The 21,748-nt window shown below is 34.9% G+C and overlaps 1 protein-coding gene and 1 long non-coding RNA gene across 3 annotated transcripts; one reads left to right on the top strand and one right to left on the bottom strand.

The window, feature by feature from the left end:
- Nucleotides 1-475: 475 nt before the first annotated feature.
- FOLK (Phosphatidate cytidylyltransferase family protein) lies at nucleotides 476-2,355 on the bottom strand. The gene is made up of 6 exons (XM_089601886.1): nucleotides 1,976-2,355; nucleotides 1,486-1,553; nucleotides 1,262-1,393; nucleotides 1,058-1,173; nucleotides 863-977; nucleotides 476-759 (listed from the first exon to the last, which is right to left on the bottom strand). Exons 1-6 carry the CDS (start codon nucleotides 2,222-2,224, stop codon nucleotides 582-584), a joined length of 858 nt encoding a protein of 285 aa, XP_089458012.1. The 5' UTR covers nucleotides 2,225-2,355; the 3' UTR covers nucleotides 476-581.
- Nucleotides 2,356-18,599: 16,244 nt separating this feature from the next.
- LOC149381686 (uncharacterized) lies at nucleotides 18,600-21,748 on the top strand. Of its 2 annotated transcripts, XR_016293951.1 has the most exons (4): nucleotides 18,613-19,255; nucleotides 19,756-20,015; nucleotides 20,400-20,509; nucleotides 21,506-21,748. It is a non-coding gene; the product is annotated as an uncharacterized LOC149381686 (long non-coding RNA). The 2 variants fall into 2 exon arrangements; XR_016293950.1 differs by lacking the exons at nucleotides 20,400-20,509; nucleotides 21,506-21,748 and having other exon boundaries at nucleotides 18,600-19,255; nucleotides 19,756-20,117.

Below are 21,748 nucleotides of genomic sequence, written 5' to 3'. Positions count from 1 at the left end.
TTATATTATACGGGCATACCAATACCGAGGTTGTATTTATACCTGATGGCTTTTGTCTATAGAAACAAAAAATCCATAGGCTATTTCGGACGTTTGATCAATTAATAAATTCAATATGATCAATTTGAATTTTGCAAATCATAGACAAAAGCCATAGGCTATTTATTTGCGTAAACATCAGGTCTTTATCGGTATCGGTATACGGGCATACCAATATGATCTCTGTTTTTATATCTATAGAAACAAAAGCCATAGGCTATTTACCAATACCGAGGTTGTATTTATCTGATTCTATTCATATAGATATATATTTTTTTTTTGTCTTCCAGGCAAAAAATCAAAGCTTTACTTTCACAAATTATTGCAATGATTTGTTTTGTCTGTGTGTGCTATTTACAAGTAGGATTATTTCTACTCAGATATGAGCTACACAACTTTCTAGTTTCAATTCTAGAGTTGTAAGAAATTGTATTAAGATACAACAGCGTTCGAATCACATACAGACACGTGCAAGATCTAAGCTGAGTTACAAAACTCTGGCTCCTATATTAGCTTGGTTGTGATCCTTTTGAACATTGGTGTCAGAACACTAGCGTTCCGAGAAGAACGGAGGTCAATGGAACGGTAAGATTGTCGTCGAGATCGGTGCTTATAGGGAGTGATTCCACCAGAGCCGAGGCCAGAGACACGGCCAAGAATCTGAAAACCATTCCCAAGCTTGGCTCTATGAACCCAAACAATGAGAAATAGTACATATACCTGCCAACCAAAAACCAACGAAACTACTCTCATGAGCACACTTTCTCGACCGATTTCATGACCACTGTTCGAATCACAGAGAGAGAGAGAGAGAGAGACTCACCCAACGGATGCTAAGAAGCCGGCGCTAGCCATCGCGACGCTCCCAGCCACAGATTTGTTTCGGTTATAGGGAAGCTTTGTGGTGCCAAATCGCCTTCCTATAATATCGGCTAAGCCTGAATCAAGAAAAATAAGTTCAATTTTTTTTTTTTTGTGACTATATGATCTTTGATATATATAAATGCTCGATGATTACCGTCTCCGGCGCAGAGATTGCATATTGCCGCGATGGCGACTGGGGAAGTCCGCCAGTACAGCGCACAAGCAAAGGTAATAGCTGCGGCATAGTATAGCGGGCCCTTAAGAAGCTCCCTGATACGATACAATACGATTCGATATGATGTGATGTGATATTCGAGTATGAGCCACTCTTACGAGGGCAAGTTGATTCTGAACCTACCTGTGATCACCATATCTGCTCATCGATTTCACTGTAGCCTCGTCTTTCCATATTCCAAGACCCAAGAGAAGCATCTTTATGATGTTGATTCCTGGAACAGAAGCCGCTAAAACTGCACCCCGAGACCCGGGACTGTGATATGCGCGTATCAGCGAAAACAAAAAGATTGATATATGTCAAACTTTTTTTTTTTTTTTTTTTTTTGTATAGATTGGATTGTTTACCTGAAAAGTGGCCAGCAAAGCATAAACACTAGCCCAATACTTGTGTGCACAAGCTTCCTATTTAGTTTCTATACAACAAAGCCAAATAGGAAAAAAGAAAATCAAATTCCTCTGTTCATAATGAAAGTGCTAAATCAGACTCAAGCTAAGCAGCGTATGTATTATTATAATCACATTGTGGAATTTTCAGTCTTTCGATTACCAAATTTAGTCTTCAATTAACTTAACAATGCCAAGATTCGTTCCCAAATTTACAAAATCACAAGACTAAACAAAGTCAACGGCCATATTTATTCCAATCCAACCTACCAATTCTAGATTCCCGAACATCACAGCTCAAACCAATCTAAATAAAAACACTAAGACTAACACAAAAAAAAAAAAAATAATAAAGATTCATTTCCATTCCTGGTAGATTCAGGCACTGAACTTCCTTGTACAACTCTTGGACCACCATTAATAAAACAGGAAGAAGAAAATAGAGTGGGACCTGGTCGAAGAGGCCTCGCTTGGCAGTGTGGGCCCAGACCTGGAGGCTGGAGAGAGCTACGCCTCCGGTGACAGCGGACGCTAAGATGTCCGAGACGACGGCGTTTTCGGCCAGCATCGCGGCGGAGGATGATGACGTCGGACTCCGGCGAGGCCGCGGAAGATGATTCCGGTTGAGTGGATGGTCACGGTGGTGAAGGAGAGAGAGTAATGAAGAAGATGAAGGCAAGGCTAACCCAAACCCAACCATTTTTATATAATTAAGAAAGCGGAAGGGTACGGTCCGGTGCCACCCAGGCTTCGGACCTCACGTGGTTGAATTAACTCCCCCCCACCAATTTTTTTTATATTTTATCTAGTTAATTTACATTTCTTTGGAAATGAAAAATCAGCTCACTCTATTCTATAATTTCTATTTATTGCATCTTTATTGCACTACTTTCTACCGACTCTCTACTTTTATTTATATACTAGGATTAAAATCTCATTAGTTTTTCTTAAGGATACATGCAGAAGAAAATAATAATAATAATAAATATATATTTTGCAATTAACGAAGTAGGTGATAAAAGATTGAATTTCATATGGAGGGTTGAGGAAAAAATGAATGACACAATCACACAAAGCATCAAACTTATACTATGGTGATCATGGGTGAATGTTATTATTAAAAGAGATATAATGAGGCCATACCATATCCATGCCAAGAGCTCGATATTTGTCAAAGGCCTCTGGAGTGATGTACTCGGAAACAGGCATGTGTCGCTTCGAAGGTCGCATGTACTGACCGAATGTCATCACATCGATCCCGGCGGCTCTCACCTTCTCCATTGTCTTCACAACTTGATCGAGTGTTTCACCGCAACCCAACATTACTGATGTCTTTGTAAGCGTCCCCGCAGGAGCATACTCTTTAGCCATCATCAAAACATCGATGGACTGCTTGAAATTAGCACGATGATCCCGAACACAACTCTGAAGCTCCTCCACTGTTTCTATGTTATGAGCAAAGACATCTAACCCGGATGTCGCGACCTTTTCCACGCAACCAGCGTCTCCTCTGAAATCGGGAACTGCGAAACAACCAAGTATAATTAATAAACGATGGGAATATACATCAAAAGAAAGTAACTTTGACCAAAAACCTGGCCGTGAGCAAACACACACCAAAATTTATAAACATAATAACAACCAGAATTGATGACAACATAATCCGCATGTATGCAAGAAGAGTTAGATTCCTGTGAATATGTGTTCTGCAACGGAATATTATTTACTAAATAGCCTTTCTCAACCTTAATGCAAGTTACTAATGAATGAACTTCACTGACAGACTGATACACCTTTTTTTAAAAAGAAACTTGGCCTTTATAAATAAAGCGGCTCAGCCAAATAGATTACAGCATAATTAGAGCTGATAAAAACCATAACCAGCTCCGAAAAAGTAAAAAAGAAAAAGCCCGTACAACAGATTACATAGCATTGACCCAATCCCTACCCAGATCTGAAAGTTGTCGGACACATTGTCAACACATTGTGTGCGACATCTTGTCTTTGTGACTAATCAGAATTTCAGGATCAACCACAGCTAAGGATGAACTCGGGATACCGAGTTCAGGACGCTCAAGCTTGATCCGGTCTTGGATCAAACAGTTTGGAGCTTCTAAATCGTTGTCCGAAAACTAGCAACATCGGGTGCATTAGATACTTAGCAAATTTCGTGGAATTTTGAGGCAGCCCTCAAGTATTTCTTCCTTTGTCGAACCAACTCGCCGTACTCAAGCCCATATATTATGGTGGTCACGACATGAAGTTGCAATTCGATGGTGCCACTGACTCGTGTTTGGTTAGTAACAGTTACCGTTCCTTCTCCCTTGTTGGGTTGTGGTCGACTCGGGGAAGGATCATCGGTACCGATCAGACGCAGCACAAAATCCTTGAGTTTCGCAATTGCTTTATGAGGTGGAAGCTCTTGGAGGTTAGATGACCATGGCGTTGATGGAAATCGCATTTTTTCTCGTCCCGAATTGTGGGGTCCTTCCGGATGGGAGTTGGACCGTGAAATTGCCACGTGCCAAAGTCAGGATCCGATCTGGCGGCGTGTTCAACGGCGTGAACGTGTAGTATTTTTGGAAGTCTTTCGCAAGTTGTGGCTTCTGAGTCGTAGGTGGTTGGCTATTGGAAGCCTGACCTCCTGTGTTCTTTTTCTTTCGGAATTATGTGTGCTCGTTGTCATGCTCATCTCAACGGCAAGAACTTTGGCTCTTGCCTTATCTCCCATTAAGGTAATCCTCGAACCCCATGTAGCTTTTGGATCGCGCTATTAGCTCAGTCCTTCTTGTAGAAATACGACCGACAACAAACTTTAGGAAGTCGGTAGTGCGCAAGCCTTCGATGATCGCGGTTGTCACATCTCTATCGTTGAATCTGTCGACTTTGTTCGATTCCTCAGTGAATCAGGCGAGGTATTTCCTTACAAATTGTCCGTTCTCTTGCCTGATGGACCATAAGGACATCTTGGTCTTTTTTCTAAGCCATAAAAGTAGCGAAGCATGCTAGGAACATGTTCTTCAGGTCTTTGACGAGCGGATGTTTTCTGGTCTCAACCTATCGAACGACTAGAGCGGATTCCGCATACTACCTCGTGTCATGGACTTGAGAGTGCCGCAGACTACCTAGCATCGTAGACTTGGCAATGCCACAGACTAACTCGGGTCGTGGATTTGGGATTGCCGCTAACTACCACACTCCATGGACTTGGGGGTGCTCCCGTGTTCCTCATCGCTCGATTTCGTTTCCTTGATAGAACATGGTAACATGGTCTCTGCAATTTTAATGGGGATACATACTTAAAGTTAAGAGCAACGAAATGAAGCCCAGAGAATCAACAGCTCGGTGAAATTGATACACCCAAAATCACACTATATCAGAATTCACATAACTTAATATCAGCCCTGAAAAACAGAACTCAGTAAAATCTACCTGTTTTGACCTTCTCAAGAGTTTCATACAGACAGCAAGCCTATATAAAATAAAACCATGAAAAATTATTCAAATAAATCAAACTTATGCTTCCGCTTTTATTTCACAAAACAAAGAACCAAACTTCATTTCAAAACAGTAAAAAACAAAGACCAATATCCTAATCACTTTGTAGCGACAAAAAGAAACACAACAAGCACTTACACCGTCAAACTTGTGAAGTACTTTCTCCAAGACAATGGGGATGATGATTATGACAGTGCAAACTCCGGCGGCCACTAAGTTCGGCGTCTGATCAAGCTCCCTCAACTGACCCGTCATCTCCATTGCCACCGTGGCTTTCCAACCAAACTTCGAGCTCTGCAACAAAGATGACATCCATATCGCGCTTTTAAAAAAATCGTTCATTAATGTCTGGTGAACTTGACTGTAGACAAATCCAAAATAGTCCTAATTTTTGTAAATATATCAATGAATGATATTTTAAAAAAAAAGTTAACCTTCAATATAGGAAGTTGGAAAATGGTTGGCTGCTTTTGAGTGTCGAACTATGGTCAATTCAGGTTTGCATGAACGATTTTTAAGAGGAGAACTGTGGACCAACGATATAAAAATGTTTCAACCATTTTTTAGAGAGAATAAAATAAAATGAAAGATAGAGGGACAGAGGACCCTGATCATAAAGTAAGGATTATGATTATAATTAAGATCTTGGACACAAAAACTAAAATTGAAAAGCTAATCTAAACTAACGATCCACGAACCATTCTCCGTCAGATGAATGCAGGCTCTCCTGATTATGAGGTTTAAACCCATCAGAACCTGGACCGCTTCCAACAAACTTCCTCGCCTCTTTGCTTGCGCTATCAACCTGAAATCAATATATCAATTATATAAAATCGATAAGAATAAATGATCTTGTTATTGAAAGTTGAAAAAACATAGAAAGAAGGGAAAAGCATAAAAACCAGCTCAGTGTGGAGAATGAATATGAAGCGGTTGAATATTCATAGTGGCTAGATAAATAGATACACACAACTGTTGGCTTAATCGAATCGAATCGAATCACACTCTGATGGACACAACTGTTGGCTTTGGCTTGAGATTGAGAAGGTGGCGAAAGAGAGCGAAGAAGTTGGGAAAGAGATGAGGTGTCGTACTCTTATTGGTTGAAACCAATATTATGATGGACACAATTGTTGGTTTGGCTTGAGATTGAGAAGTCGGCGAAAGAGAGAAGAAGTTGGGAAAGAGATGAGGTGTCGTACTCTTATTGGTTGAAAACAATATAAACAGTAAATGATGAAAAAAAATTATGATGTGTCGTCATCTAATTTGTTAAAATGATAATGAACAGTATATGAACAGTGATTTTTTTATTCCCACTTATTATATATTATAGATATATATATATAATAATAATAAGTGAGGCAAAATTACAAGATATATTAATAGATAATTTAGTACATAGATATTAAACTGAAAAAATGATAAATTATTCGTTTATAAAATGGCATCCATTTCTGCATTACATGATGCTTGAACCAAACTAGCTACTACATTTTTTTGTAATATTATTATTACTGCAATATGGAGTTGACAATTGATTTAAATTCAGCACAGTGGACTAAATTAGTAGATCTTAATTTGATTTTATTGGTAACTTCAGACCATTTTCACTTATGAAGTTAATGATTTTAAGTTTAGACGCTCGTGACCCGGTTTTTTTTTTCTTTGGGGGAAACTTGATAATAAAATAGTGTTCATCAGGTACCACATTTGAAAACAAAGGTTTTTTTGGTGCACTTCCAAAAAATCAAGGTTTTAAACATGTGAGAAGTCTAAAATTCTCTTAAATCCCCCTTAACTCGTACGATCGTAACAGCTAGTCTCATGATATTCGAAAAATAGCATACTTGACCTTATAGTACTGCTTTCATAAAAATATGGTCCTTTTATTAAAATTGAATAACGGTGTGGCCACGTAAATAAAAAAAAATAATGTATAATATAAATACAATACGTAATAAATCATAAATATAGAACATAATAAAAAAAAAAGAACTCAAACGACTCCAAAGATGAAATCACCTGCCAAGAAGAGAGTTCCAGTCCGCGCAAAGAAGATAAAGTTGCCGGTAAAAATGAAGACGAAGTCGCCGGCGAAGAAAAATACGATCTTTCGATATATTAAAAAAAACATATAAGATATAGATAATATCAAAACTACGACTATTTCAATAGTTTTGGATCAAATTCCATTAGTTGTCTTCTTGGTCCGTCACTTCTCCATGTCAATTCCTCTTCTTCTCCATGCATATTCCTCTTCGTCTACGCACGTTACTACATAAAACAGAATGTAACCGAGGTGTTAAATTTCTATTTTTAACATTTGAAATGACTTTTTAAAGATTTAAATCATAAAAAAAAAAACAAATAATTGGCTACGTAGCCATCTTAAACACTAGCAATTTGGTTTTAGCCAACATTTCATTAATTTCCCGTAAATAACCATCTTGCTTACGTGGCATCTTATTAATTGAATTAGTTTTACACATTTGCCCTTATTTAATTCGGCCGCTATTTTAATTAGGCAGTTGTTTTTTTAAATTTTGAATCAAATATTGAAACCGAATTGGGAAGTTTTCAAATTTGAAATTTGAATTTTCCAGCAGATTTTGAAAGTTCCCAACGCATGTTTATTGTTATCGTGTATTTTAAAGTTTTCAGCATTGACTTTAGTTAATTAGTTTCTATTTTCGTGGCAATTCATCATATATAAAATCTGTAAATATATTCTTCATTTATTGATATTATTTTGTATTCCATATTCATAATTTTAGAACGTCCAAAATATTTCCAGAATTTTTTTCAATTTATTTACACGAATATACTTTAAATATGCTTTATATTTACAATGAATATACTGTAAATAAGCTTTGTATTTACATGAATATACTGTACAATTAACTGTAAATCAACGTCCTATTTACAATACACAGAATGTATGTCTATCTCTATCTCTGGCCCTCTTATTCCATTGTTGATAAACTTCGTCGATGAACGATTTGTAAAATAAAATTGTTTTCTAGTAACAAATCAATGAATGAACTATGCAGATCAAGAACTGATTGAAATTCCAGCAAAAAAAGATCAAATCAGCATTTACAGTCTTAACAAATAAAAGCTCCAAAACATAATAGTACTACTGGCGATTAATTCGCTAAACTAATCACAAAAATCAGAAGTAATTAACATATTCCATACTGTATGTGTTTTTTCATCACTATAAAAGCAAATGGAACTAATCCAAAATCCAAATAAACTATTGCTTTCCTGTTCTCATTTCGTCCCCTTTCTGGTTCAATCACTCACTCGGAGCCTCTGGAATGGCGGCGAAGCAGCTCTTGGACCGCCCGAGAGGTCGGCATCCACCGTCGAGGCCTCGTCGGAGAATATGCTTCACGGCGGAGATCAAATCGTCGCCGGGACTCACCGGAGGACTCGACGATCGGAACTGCTGACAGAACTTGACGTGGCGCCTCACAGCCTCTTCGACACCGATCCGACCGCCGGATCTCGATCTGACCACCTCGTCCTTCACCGCCTCTGCCCTTGTCACAGATCTGGAAAAGAGGAGAGGGTGAGAAACTGATTTGGGTTTGATTTCACGGGCTGGGGAGAGTAATTAACATATTTATTGAGTTTTAAATCCTCCCTCAATTTGTGCGAGTAGTTATGACCAAATATTTTTTTTTCCATTTAAATTAATAGGCTGAAAATAATGGGCGTGAATTTGGTTAGGGTTATTTGAGGTCATACGTCTTTTAACATACTGTAAATAGATTGCTGTGGCTATTAACAGAAAATTAACAAAAGGTTGGCTAAAACCAAAACCTCTATAGCCGCGTGGCTATATACTTACATAACCCTAAAGAAAATGTACCAAATTTATTAACATCCACAAATTTATAGACAAACATGTCAATAATCTTCAAAGAAAAGCTCCAAATTCTTTTAAGATGACATCCAAAAATTTATTGTAAACATGTCGATAAATATTCAAAGGCATTCCAAGATTATTTGAAGATTTATTGACATCCAAAAATTTATTGGCAAACAAGTCAATAAATCTTCAAAGAAATTTCCAGATCCATTGAAGATTTATTGATATGTTTGTCAATAAATTCATAGATGTCAATAAATCTTCAGAGAAATTTCTTGATCTATGAAGATTTATTGACATCCATAAATTTATTGACAAACATGTCACTGATCTTCAAACCAAAAACTTCCGGATTCCAAAAAACTTAAAAAAAAGTCGAAATCATAAATTGAACTTCACATATAATATTAAGAACGAAATATGAACCTTACCTCGATTGTATGTAGTGCGACACCGTGAACATTCAGCAACACATATAATCAGGCGCGCGCGCAAGAGAGAGAGAGAGAGAGAGAGAGAGAGAGAGAGAGAGAGAGAGAGAGGTATGGTTGAGAATTGGAATAACTGAGATTACATGTGTTAGTTAAAATATTAAATGTAGTTAATATATTAAATTCAATTAAATGAAATAATTAAAAGATGTAAACACTAAAGAAAATAAAATGACTAATCATAAGGGTATTTTGATATTAAGACATTTCTCTCACTTATGAGTAGGTCATAATTTTGAATTAAATAAAATTAATAGATTTTGGTTCAAAACTATTTTAACTGTCATAAGTTTAGTTTTATCTCTATAAAATAAAAGAAGAAAAATTTCACGGACTAGGCCCTTTGAAATGTTGGATTTGCAATTTAGCTAATATTTTATATATGTTTAAAATTTAGACACATTTGATGATGTGACCTCATTAATCATATAGTATTTTACATGATTGTCTTTGACATTTTAAATGTTAATTTTAGTAAGTGGCGGTAAATGACTAATTTACTAAAATAAATGAAACGTTGGCTAGTTCTTTAAAATCAAGTTTGAAATCGACTACATAAATATAACGTCCTTAAAATAAGGGTCCATTAGGAAAATAGTCAACTTTAATGTTTGATATTACTAAATAGCCAACGTTTCGTAAATCTTAGTTAAATAGCCACAAAGATGACGTGACCCTATCAGAAAATTTTATACTTTTAAGGTTTGTCCCTCCTTTTTATTTTCGAATTTTCATTTAAATTTTGATAATTAATTCAGCAATTTATTTAAGGCAATTTTTTTTAAAAAAAATTGAATTTTAAATTCTCTCTTATATTTTCAAAAATATAGAAAACAGTTATTTCTACATTATTTCGTGGATTCCTGATAGCATATCAATGCCCAAAATATACGCAACAATTATTTTTCTGATTTTGTGCTCTTTAAAATCGTAGTTCACATTTATACATATTTACATATATTTACATAATATTTACAATTATTGACACATATTAACATATTTTTTCTACGTTTTTATTTGAATATTTTTGTGAGTCATTCATTTAAATTTGGATTGTGTTATGTGTTTAAATTTAGAAATTAATTATTTAGTTGACTTAATCGTGTTAAGAGAGACGTTTTTATCAAATTCATTTAAATAGCCAACGTGATATGTATAGGTATTCTTGTAAAACTGCGCTTGTAAATAAAAGACAATGGTTATTTAACTAAGATTTACAAAACGTTGACTATTTAGCAATGTCAAACGTTTAAGTTGACTATTTTTCTAATTAATTATTAAAATAACTTGTCCTTGCTTTTATAATAGATTTGAATATATTGAATATATATATATATATATATATATATATATATATATATATATGTTTTTTTTTTCAGTAAGCGGGAAACATATAAAGTATTCAACATGGGAAACTATTTTTTATGACATGTCTCAATATTGACATTTGGTAAACTAACGGTCAGGAAACAAACTACGCGTAATTTACACTATTAACATAAATAGGATGTCACTTCAATTTATTATAATTATTTATTATTAAAAAAATGTAAGCAGTTAATGAACACATAAAGAGAGAAAAAAAAAACAGGAAGCATATAAATTACCTCATAAAACCTGGGGGAGATGAGGGTGTCATAAAAATTTACCAGCTAGAGTCTGCGGGAAAAAAAATATGATGTCATTTTTTTTTTGTTAAATTAAGTGCTATCTCATTAGTTTGAAAGACTTATATGATTAAAAAGAAAAAGAAAAAAAAAAAAGAGACTTCTGGCTATGATAAATAGCTAATAATAAATTCAACAGGAAAAAAAAAATCACACATTAACATAAAACGGAATAAAAGTCACTTAAGCTACGTCGTTTTTATGAAAAGGCGATGTTATAAACTTTTTGCAACTAACTAGTTCATTAAATAAAAAATAAAAAAAAAGTTCCAATATGAAGATGCCATCATCAGAAAAAAAAAAAAATCTTTATCGACAGAAGAGCAGCATGTAAGACGATTATAAAACAAAATATTCAAAATTAATTTTACACGGCATTCTAATAGCGAGCGACGTGTAATAGCAGCCAATTCTTACGAATCGTATGATTGATTAAAACTCGTTAAACATGGTAAATGCGAAGTTAATAATTGATATAATTATAGCTCATGGACATACTATCAGCTTGCAAGACGAACCTTGCCTTGTTAGGCAGTGGTAGAAAAACCAAAGATAAATGAGCATCCTAGCAAAGTGTAGTGTAAGTAATATTATACTTCTCTCGACTTAATTAAGAAAATTAGTATAATCGAAAAATGGCATTGTACATGACCAGGGCAATATTTTGAAAGAAAAAAAATGAGATTAGCTAGAATTAAGTTAATGTTATGTTAATCGCGCTAACCGTCCTTTCGTGATCTACAAATAACTAATTGGAAAGCGATCTCCGCGTTATCAAAATCTAGCTAGAGGAAAAATGTCACAAGTTCCTCTTAAATACATTAATGTTATTAATATTGATCTAGCTTGCATGAAGGTTAGTACAAACAATTAATTTATCTTACGTCAACGCCGTTCTCTTTAATATGCTGTTTGATCTAGTTTCTAGAACATATAGAGAGCCTCGATTTTTTTTCCTATTTCGGGAATTGATTGACCGAAAAGCAATCTTCGCCTTAGCAAAATCTAGCTAAAGAGAAAATATCAAATTGGGATCTCGTAAATGTATAAAGATAATTATTTTTATTTCATGATGTATCTAGATCAAGCAACATATTTAAGAGAATGACGTTGACGTAAAATAAACTTGATTTTAATGACCGTCGTGCAATCTAAATTCTCGAGTTTTTAATTATTTCATACATATAAGTTTCAATGAGTAGTAATTATTAAAACACCTAACTATTCTAGCAAACTTGTTGAAAATAAGTAAAAAAAAAATAATTATACAATGGTTGACATAGAAAAATGCAAGGAACTAAATGCCGGAGAAATTCCCGGAAATTCGGCTGGAATTTCCATTTCCACGGGTCAACGGCCGACGAAGAGCAAGTATTTCGTTTCGTCGTCGTTTTTCGCCGAATATCGTCGTTTTTCGTCGAATATCGTCGTTTGCTGCTTATGTCGTTTTTAACTTAAAAATTAAAGCTGGACCTGAGATTCGAACTCCAGTCACACGCCTGGGACAGTCTGGATATACCAATGTGTTGAGCATCGACTTTGTTATATTATGGACATGTTTAATATAAGATTTGTACATAAAAACCATCAACTTAATATAAAACATAATTAAAATATAAATTAATTATTGATAAATTTATATAACATTGTAAATTAAATTATAAAAAATATATCACATAAAAACTTAAAAATCTCATCTTGATTTAAGAAATAATATTTATATATATAAATAATACATAGATATATCCATATATATGTGTGTGTATAAATTTGTGTATTGGGTATAAATATGTTATGTGAGATTCAAATTAACAAGTTGTGCGTATTGAAATATTATATATTAGATTGGTGTATAAATAATTACGTATTAAGATTATAAAATATAGTTTCCAATGGATTGGTGAAATTAACGAGTTGTTGGTATTATATATTATATTGATGCAAAAACAATTAGGTATTGAAGATTATAAAATGTAGTCGACATAAATTTCAAGTTTAAAAATTGAAAGATATATATATATATATATATATATATATATATTTAACATATTATGTCACATTATTTCCGTTCGGTTTTCCGTCGGCACGTCGAATTTCCATGGAAATCGGCATTTGAAAACGGCATTTTACTTGCCCATTTCCACAATTTTTCCGTTCGAAATTCCATCGGCATGACGAATTTCCGTAAATCAAGAGGCTCGAAACGGCAACGAAATCGGCATTTTTTTCCTTGGAAAAATGCAAACTTTTGGTAAAAGTATTTACTGCTAATTTGTTTCTGAACAACAGTATGTACATATATTCACATCAGACAAACTGTATCGTGTCCCACATATACTTATAAATATTGCGTCCTAGTGCGTAGTGTGAAACACAAACTTAGAGTGTGAAAGTACATTATTATTAACGAATAAACAAAGAGAAAATTAAAAAAAAAAAAAAAAATTGGAAATTTTGCAAGCTGTCCCGAGGCATTGGTTTGTATAATGTTTGTAATTATTATTGAAGTTGCATGCTTCAGAATTTTCAGTTACTTAACGTTGTGTTCGGTCTGTAATATTCTCCAAATACAAAGTATAGAGTGGCCATAATAATTACTAACCAATATTCCCTCAGAATAATAAAAAAAAAAAAAACTCCAAATAAAACACGCGAAGATACAAATTTAACCACGTAAACCACACGAGGCAAACCTACAGATTTTACACCAAATACCCTTGCCAAACCAAAATAACGCATGAACGTGAGATTCTTATGAAGTTAATTACCAGGGATAGTTTTGTACTAAACCTAGTCTTTCTACCTCGCTGTTCTTACTAGAAGAAGAAGATAAAATGGAAATTTTGCATTACCTTCTTTTTTTTCTTTCACTATATAAACAACCTTAAGCTTAGGCTTTTTCTCTTCACACACACAAATATCGCCTCTTCTTAATACAAGAGAGTACCAATAAGGCTATTTTGTCTTCCTCTTCCATTTCAAGCTTATTAGCTCATGTTTATTTCTTTTTTTTTTTCTCTTTTTATAATAAGCATTCTTCAGCAATAGAATATAAGTTATTACACATATACAATTTTCCCTCTTTTTATCGGTTTCTTTATTTCCAGAGAAAAAAGTTCCAACTATGCAGAGCTCATTGATTGCGACTAACAAAAGGCATGGTCACAATGTGAGCTTGCCTGTACCTCAATCACTTAGGGTTCCCATGAAACCATGTGCCATTAAGACCACTGAAACTGAAAACTATGGCCGCAAAGTTTCGGATCCAAACACTAGTCTTATTACTTTGCCGGAGAAACTCCTCAGAGTTCACGACTCTGAATCTGATCTTCCTCCGGCTGGACTTTCCGATGAAATCTCAAAATCACTTGCTGATGATATCGCTGGTGGAAGTGACAGCAAGGCTGAGAGTAGTGTCAATGGAGTCCATGACGATACTGCCTCTAGACTCGCCGAGGCTAAACTCCGAGGGTTGGTACTCTCTCTTTCTTCTTTTTTACACGTATGAAAATAAAAGGTTCAAAAATATTTACGTTTTCGTAAATGTCCGAGTTTACGTGACATGATACATTAATTAGTGTCTTTTTGTTTATTTATTCATTATTATTTAGTTTTTATGGCTATCACAATTTTTGTCGGAATCAAAATAGGACTTCTATCTCTCGATCTCCCTTTTCTTATATTGATCATATACATACATATACATATATATATATATATATATATATATATATAATTAGAAGCTTTTGTGTTTTTTTTAGGATCCTTGCTAACCGGGCTTCCTCTCAAAGAACTAGAAGAAGGAGGCGCGAATATGTTGAGGATATGGAAAACCAAGTGAGGGCTTGGGAGGTAATTAATTTAATATACAACCATGACTTTCATTTCCTAAAAAAATAAAATTCGGGAGGTTCATTTTAAGGATATCTCTAAAGTAGTTAGATTATTGGGTTATTCAACAATTAACACACGGACGCACGATTTTGTAATCATTAGACCCTCATTGACTGATCACTGATGTCAAAGTACTATTCTATCTGTCTCAGACACACCGGATTTTATTTTCAGAGAGCAGTAAATTATGGACACATTTCTTTTTTGTAATAAAGGTTGCGAATTTATATTCATGAATCGTAAGTACCTTATGTACTTTGTGAAATTATGATACTATATAATAATTAATGTGGTCTCCCATTATGATTAATTTGTCGAACTACAGAAAAGGAAATAGATTCTGTGCTTGAAAAGTACTTCATATTAAAGAAGAAAATTATAAAAACCCCATTTTTATTCCCACTCCCAAACCACATCATATTAACCTACATATACAATATAAGTGAAATTAAATAAAGAGGGGAGAACACTAATTATAACAAATAGGAGTTGAGTGATAAATATGTCATAACGCAAAATGTAACGATATTTGTTTCTGAAAATGCATATAATATAATGTACGATTGGTTAATTAAATATTCATTTTTGAGCAGGCTCGTGTGGCGATGCTATCTCCGCAAGTGTCTAGCTCCAGACTACACCATTATAATCTAAAAATGGAGAACAAGAGACTGAATCAACGGTTGTGCGAGGAAACAGCTAAAGAGCTAATATCTTCCGGTAATTAACTATAGAGTTATTAGCGGAAAAAATACATAATGTTGTCCCAAAATCATACTAATATATTTATTTTATTTTTCGGTGACAAAAATACCTAGTGTTATGTTTTAGTTGCAACGTAGGTACCTAGACCGTTAATAAGTAAGATAGAAACACACGTGACAGCCCCAAAACTAATGAAAAAATAATATTTTTCCTTAAAAATAAACATATATTAATTATATAATTTTATGATACAAAACAATTATAAGAAAAAAAATGTCTCTCCTCCTTAATATAAAAACGCTATTAACTTTTTCTTAAAACTAATTAAATATTAATTATATAATTTTATATACACCTTTTTAGTAATTCTCTTAAAATTAATTAAACATTAATTATATCATTTTATAATTTATTTTTCAATAATTTTTCTTAAAAATAATTAAACATTAACTTCATTATTTTATAATACAAAATTATTAATAGTATTTTTTCATAAAAAGAATTAAACATTAATTAAATTATTTTATAATACAAAATTATTTATCACTACTTTGTCTAAAACTAATTTAACTTTAATGGTAATTTTACAATTTCTTTTAGATTAAAAAAAAATCTAAACTGATGTGATTAATTTTTATTTACTTTTAAGAAAATATTAATGATTTTTGTATACTAATGAGGATAAAGTTTTTTCTTTTGAATTTTTTTGTATTATAAAATTAATATTTAATTAGTTTTAAGAAGAAAAAAATATTAATTTTTCATTAAATCTAAGGCCGTCGCCACGTATTTTTTCATGCAACTTAACGGCCTAGAGGTACCTACGGTGCAACTAAAACGTAACATTAAGTATTTTTGCCATCGAAAAAAAATTAGGTATATAAGTATGATTTTGAGAAAATATTAAGTATTTTTGCTGCTAATCCATAACTCAGTCAGATCCCTAATCTCACTAATTAGAATGATCACATGTCACAATCAGAAGAATAGGTAGGACTTAATTTTAAGCCATGCCTTAAATATCAATATTTCTTTAGATATTATTGTTTTAAGTATATATTTTTATTTTACCCCACAAGTTTACTTTTTGGCCCCCTTGAGATTCTCTCTAGCTCTGTCTTTGAAAGGGGCTATTCACGAAATTTCATTCTTAGTTCTCATTCACTTTTAATTATTAACGTGATATTTTTAATATTCCTCTTTAAGATGATGTCTATTTGCGTTCACTCGTGTTGAGCTGAAATCTCAAAAATTGGATTATATATCAGTTTGAATTTTGTTGAGCTCTGATTCTATCTAGAAAACAATTAATAATAAAACAAGTAAATTAAGCCATGACTTTATAAATCTTTTTTAGCTCTCATCCACTTTGCATACTTCAATAATATGCTAATTTAATATTATATATGTATGCATAGGTGAGGTTGAAACCAAGATAGCAATACGTAACATGAATCTTCAGCAACTTAGAGAATTGGAAGCATATAATGCAATGCATGTGAACTGGGAATTACAAATTAGTAATCCTCAAGCTGAAGATTGCGTTCAGCAAGTGAGCCAACCTGATATGAACTTCAACCAATCTTACCCCAATATTTCTCATCAAGGTAATCCTCAAGCTGAAGATTGGATTAGTGCACATTCAATGTCATGTCATCGTTCAGTTAACTTATATTATTCAATCACTTTTTCCCAAAAAAAAAATAAAAAATATTGTTTTCCTTATTTGGGAATATTGGAGATCGTTATGGAACAAGTAATATAGATGAAAATGTTCCTGATCAACTTCCGGGCTTGGTGCATAAAAATGATAATAAAGAGGCAGACAAAGGGCAAGACTGGAACGATGAGGACAATTTATCGGCCAAAGTTGATGATAAATGGTGGGAAGAAGCGGGCGAGCTTATGAAGACTTTTGTGAACTCGCCTACATCGACTCAGAATGACGTACCGAACCCGAATCAGCTTTGGTGACTGATCATGATCATCTGCATCAGAATCAGTTTCATTAATCTATGATCATGATGTTTAACTTTCTATGTCATTCTTCGTTTTAGTACTATTTTATGGTTTTAAGAACATGGGCTGTTTTATTTGGTTTGTTTCATAGTTGTGTTTAAGAATGTTGCGTTCTTGTGTTGAAGTATTTCCTGAAGTAAGCCATATTTTTGAAAGATTCAGTTGTCTAGCTAGAAAAAGATCTCATGACTGTTGATCACTGCCACAACTATCACTATTTTAAGAAAGAATAAGGAGAAACAAAAATGGCAAACCAAGTAGCAAAAGTAAGGCGAGACAAGTTTCTTTCGAGTAAATCTAAATGTAAAGGAGAGATTTTATCAAATAGATCCCATATAAAAAAATATCTTCATGATATTACTATTAAGTTTGTATTTCTAGTTTTGGACAAATGATAACATTTCACCTCAAATAAATCTCATTAACTTCCTCCAGAAGAGAAATTTTATTATTTTATTTTCTATGTGCATAAGTGCTCAAGTTAAGCTTTATGTCATGTAAAGGATAACTTTTGGATCTCGCCGTTTGTAATTTACGTTGAATAAACGAGCTTCCGTTTGTTACAATTAAATTAATGAGTGAATGATGGACGTATAAGTTTATCGAGTTAATTTAAATTATTTTAAGGTAATGGAAAATCTCGGAATAAATAAAGGATTTATCGAGTTCGCCTCGAATAATAAATTATTTTCCGATGATATATGTCGGAATTTAATTTAAGAAATAAATTCTCAAGGACGAGAATTATTTCCGAGAAACCTTGAATATATTTAAATTAATCGAGAACGAACGAGAAAATTATCGGTTCGAATCATATAATTATAATCCATTCGGTTATGGATTTAATTAAATAATTATATGAAAGGACGTGGTTGTAACAATTTTTAAGGGACTCATTTGATATAAAAGTGGGCAAAGAAGGCCAAGTGAGAATTTTGGAAATTTCTCACACTTGTTCCTATCCTCTCCACGTCATTAATGAGGGCAATATTCCTTAAGTGAGGTATATCACTTTGCCGAACAAGATAAAATGCAACCAGGAAAAGGATATGGACGTTATCCTTTATGTGGGTCCCATTCACAATGCCATCACCTATCTTGGCCAAATATATAAAGAGTGAGCAAGAAAAGAAACGCTCAGGAAGAAGAGCGAAAAAAAAAGAAAGGAAAAGAAAAGAGAAAGAAGAAGAGAGCGCGGGAGAAAGAGAGAGAGAGCCGAGAGAGTGAGAGAGAGGAAGAGAGCGGGAGAGCGAGACGAGGGTGAGCTCGCGAAGGGGACGCTCGGCCGACAGCCACCAAGCTCGAGCGCCACCCACACGCGGTCGAGAAGGAACCAACGCCGCCGCGGGCAAGCCGAGGACGCCGGAGCAGAGAAACTCGCCGGAGAAGAAGGAGAGAAGGAGACCGAGCGACTGAAGGTGAGGAGGCTCGGCCGACAGCCACTGAGCCTTAGCGCCACCCGCGCACGGCCGAGAGAGAGCGAGCGCCGCCGCGAGCACGCCGAGGGCGCCGGACCGAGAGGCGACGCCGGGAAACGAGGCAGAGAACACCAAAGAGAAGAGATTTCACGAATTGAGGTGAGGTTTCGGTTTCCCCCAATCTTGAATCTGGGCTAGGGTTTCGAATTTTGGAATTGGGGATTTGGTGTTGAACTCGGTTTGAACCTCTCATTTTATGTCCAAGGGTGTTTCTTGAGTGTTGAATTGAAGGTTTGAACTCGTTTTCTTGTGTGGTTTGATTTTGGACAAAATCTGAGAGTAAACGGATATACTTTGATATTATTTTTGTTAGTATTTTTCCATGAAAGTAGACGTTATGGGCTTTCTAAAATGACCAAGAACGTAATAATCCGTGGAGTATTGAAAGAGTTGTGAATTTTTGAAATCTGGTATTCAAAGCTGTGAAATGTGAATTTCCAGAACAGCGACCGGAAATTTCAGATAGTTTTTCAGATAGCTATGATTCTTGAAATTGGTCTTATAATATGTTTTTAGAAAGCTACGGAAGTTGTCTTTCTCATGGAATTGGAATCGTTTGATTTGAGTTTGTGTAGCTAAAGTTGTGATTCATTTTGCAGTCGCTGTCTGAATAGTACGAGCCGAACGGTCGGGCCGTGGATTTTGTGACAAGTTGAGATTCGTGCTAGTTGCTCGTTTTCGGGTTCTAAGTTTCGAGTCGGGAGTTGGATGTTATAAATTTATTCGATGTTCGTTTTCTGAATTTCACAGCTCAGTCACGGATCAGATAGGATCGAGGAAGAGCCGGCGGAACTGAACGCGTTGAAGCCCTGAAAGTTGACAATTCAGAAAAAAGGATTTGTAAAGCTCGATCTCACTCGTGAGTCGTTTATCGCTTTATAGCGTTAGACTCGAGTTATCTTTAGTAATTTGAGATTGTATTCAAGAATTGTTAATTATTTAATTAAGAGATGTTCGAGAATTTAATTGTTGGTTAATTCATTTAGAATTCTCGGTTGTATGGTTTCGGATTATTTAATTATTTAAGACTCGTCAAAATAATGATTTGGATTTTATTTCGTACTCGTTCTCTGGTACGAACTCGCACGAGTCTTGAATAAGTTTAAATTCCGAAAAGCCGAGAAATAAGTGAATTAAATTCTCGAACCCCTGAACCGACTCGCAGTGAATCCCGATAACGAATCTTAAGCTTGTCATCACCTTTCGGATCATTGACTAATGAGTTTTCAACTTTGGGTTTTAGTTTCTCGACGCTTCAGGACGTGTTAACGTTTCAGGACGTGTAGAGTCTCGTAAAACGTGAGAAGCAAGGAAACTCCTGAAGTCAACAAATTTCCAGACGATCTTTTCCGGGTAAGTGAGGAGACATAAGTCAACTACTTACCAAGGGTATAACCCTGTTTGTTTGTGCATTTGCTTGCTAGTAAACAAGAGTAGGTAAAAGCCTAAAATGAATAAACTCGAAAGTTAAGGCTTCGGCCACTCTTGCTTGAAAACTTAGTTCGGGTACGCCCGGTAGGTTCAAACGCTAACTTGAACCAGACACGTTTGCTTTGTGCATAGTTAGACTTCTCTTCTAACTCTAGGAAGTAAGTTAGAATCGAGAGGACGGAAGAGCGATAGACTCTCAAATTCAATCGAGAGTAGAGAGTTCGGAAGTCGCATTTCGAGCTTTCAACTTAAAACACTTAACGAGCTTCAAAGGGAAACAATAATTTCTTTCGGGGTTTATCCCGTTACGCTCTTCTGTATATAAGTTTAACGTGTACGCTGCTAGCTGCAGCGTACCCAAACATTAAAACTCGTGTCGGTGGTACTCACAAGTCCCTGACTTGTGCTTGGCGGGCCATGCCGGTCCGTGCGCCGAGTACTCGAAACAATGGGTGAAGGTCGCGCATCGCGAGCTCATTGTTAGCTGGAAGACTCACCGGAGGCTGCCTTGAGCGCCCCGGGGCGTAGTGGGTGAAGGTCGCGATTCGCGAGCTCATTATGCCAGAGACCAGTGGCGCTGATGTCATGATGAAGAAAGTACCACTAGTGGATCCCAGACAGATGTTAAAACTTAGATTAGCTGACGACTGCTGCTCGAAGTCTGAAGCTGGTCTCTAGTCGGACCGGAGGTTATAGCAGTGAGGAGTGTATAACCTTGCGGGACGGCCAGTGTGTAGATAGAGTGTGACGTCACGCGTCAGTCATGCTCTAGTCATATAATCTAGCTGCATTTAGCAATCATTTTGCATTCTTGTGTATTTGTTTGCACGTCACATGGCATTAGTTGTTTTACTTTATAGATAGACTCCCACTTACTGAGTCATTCGACTCATAGTTTTATGTCCCTTGGTAATGTAGATAAGGGAAAAGCTCGTAAGCGGGAAACGAGATTGAAGACCGAGACCGAGCGCGTATTGCCTTGACCTATGGGCTATGGGGTTTCTTAATCGGGGGTTAGTATCTTATGATAAAACGTTCCGGAACATATTTGTATATGAGTCGCTATAAGACTCTAAGTTATAAAAGCGAAAAATTTCCCCGAATTTTCGCAAACTATTTTATTATATAATCTTATGAAATATTATGTTTAATTTATGTGTT

The sequence above is a fragment of the Urtica dioica genome, chromosome 11 (assembly GCF_054948205.1).
Source record: "Urtica dioica subsp. dioica isolate 48M chromosome 11, U.dioica_male_clone48M_v1_H2, whole genome shotgun sequence".
In the NCBI taxonomy this organism is placed as follows: domain Eukaryota; kingdom Viridiplantae; phylum Streptophyta; class Magnoliopsida; order Rosales; family Urticaceae; genus Urtica; species Urtica dioica.
Note: the sequence above shows the minus strand (reverse complement) of the source record. Positions and strands in the feature narration are given on the sequence as shown.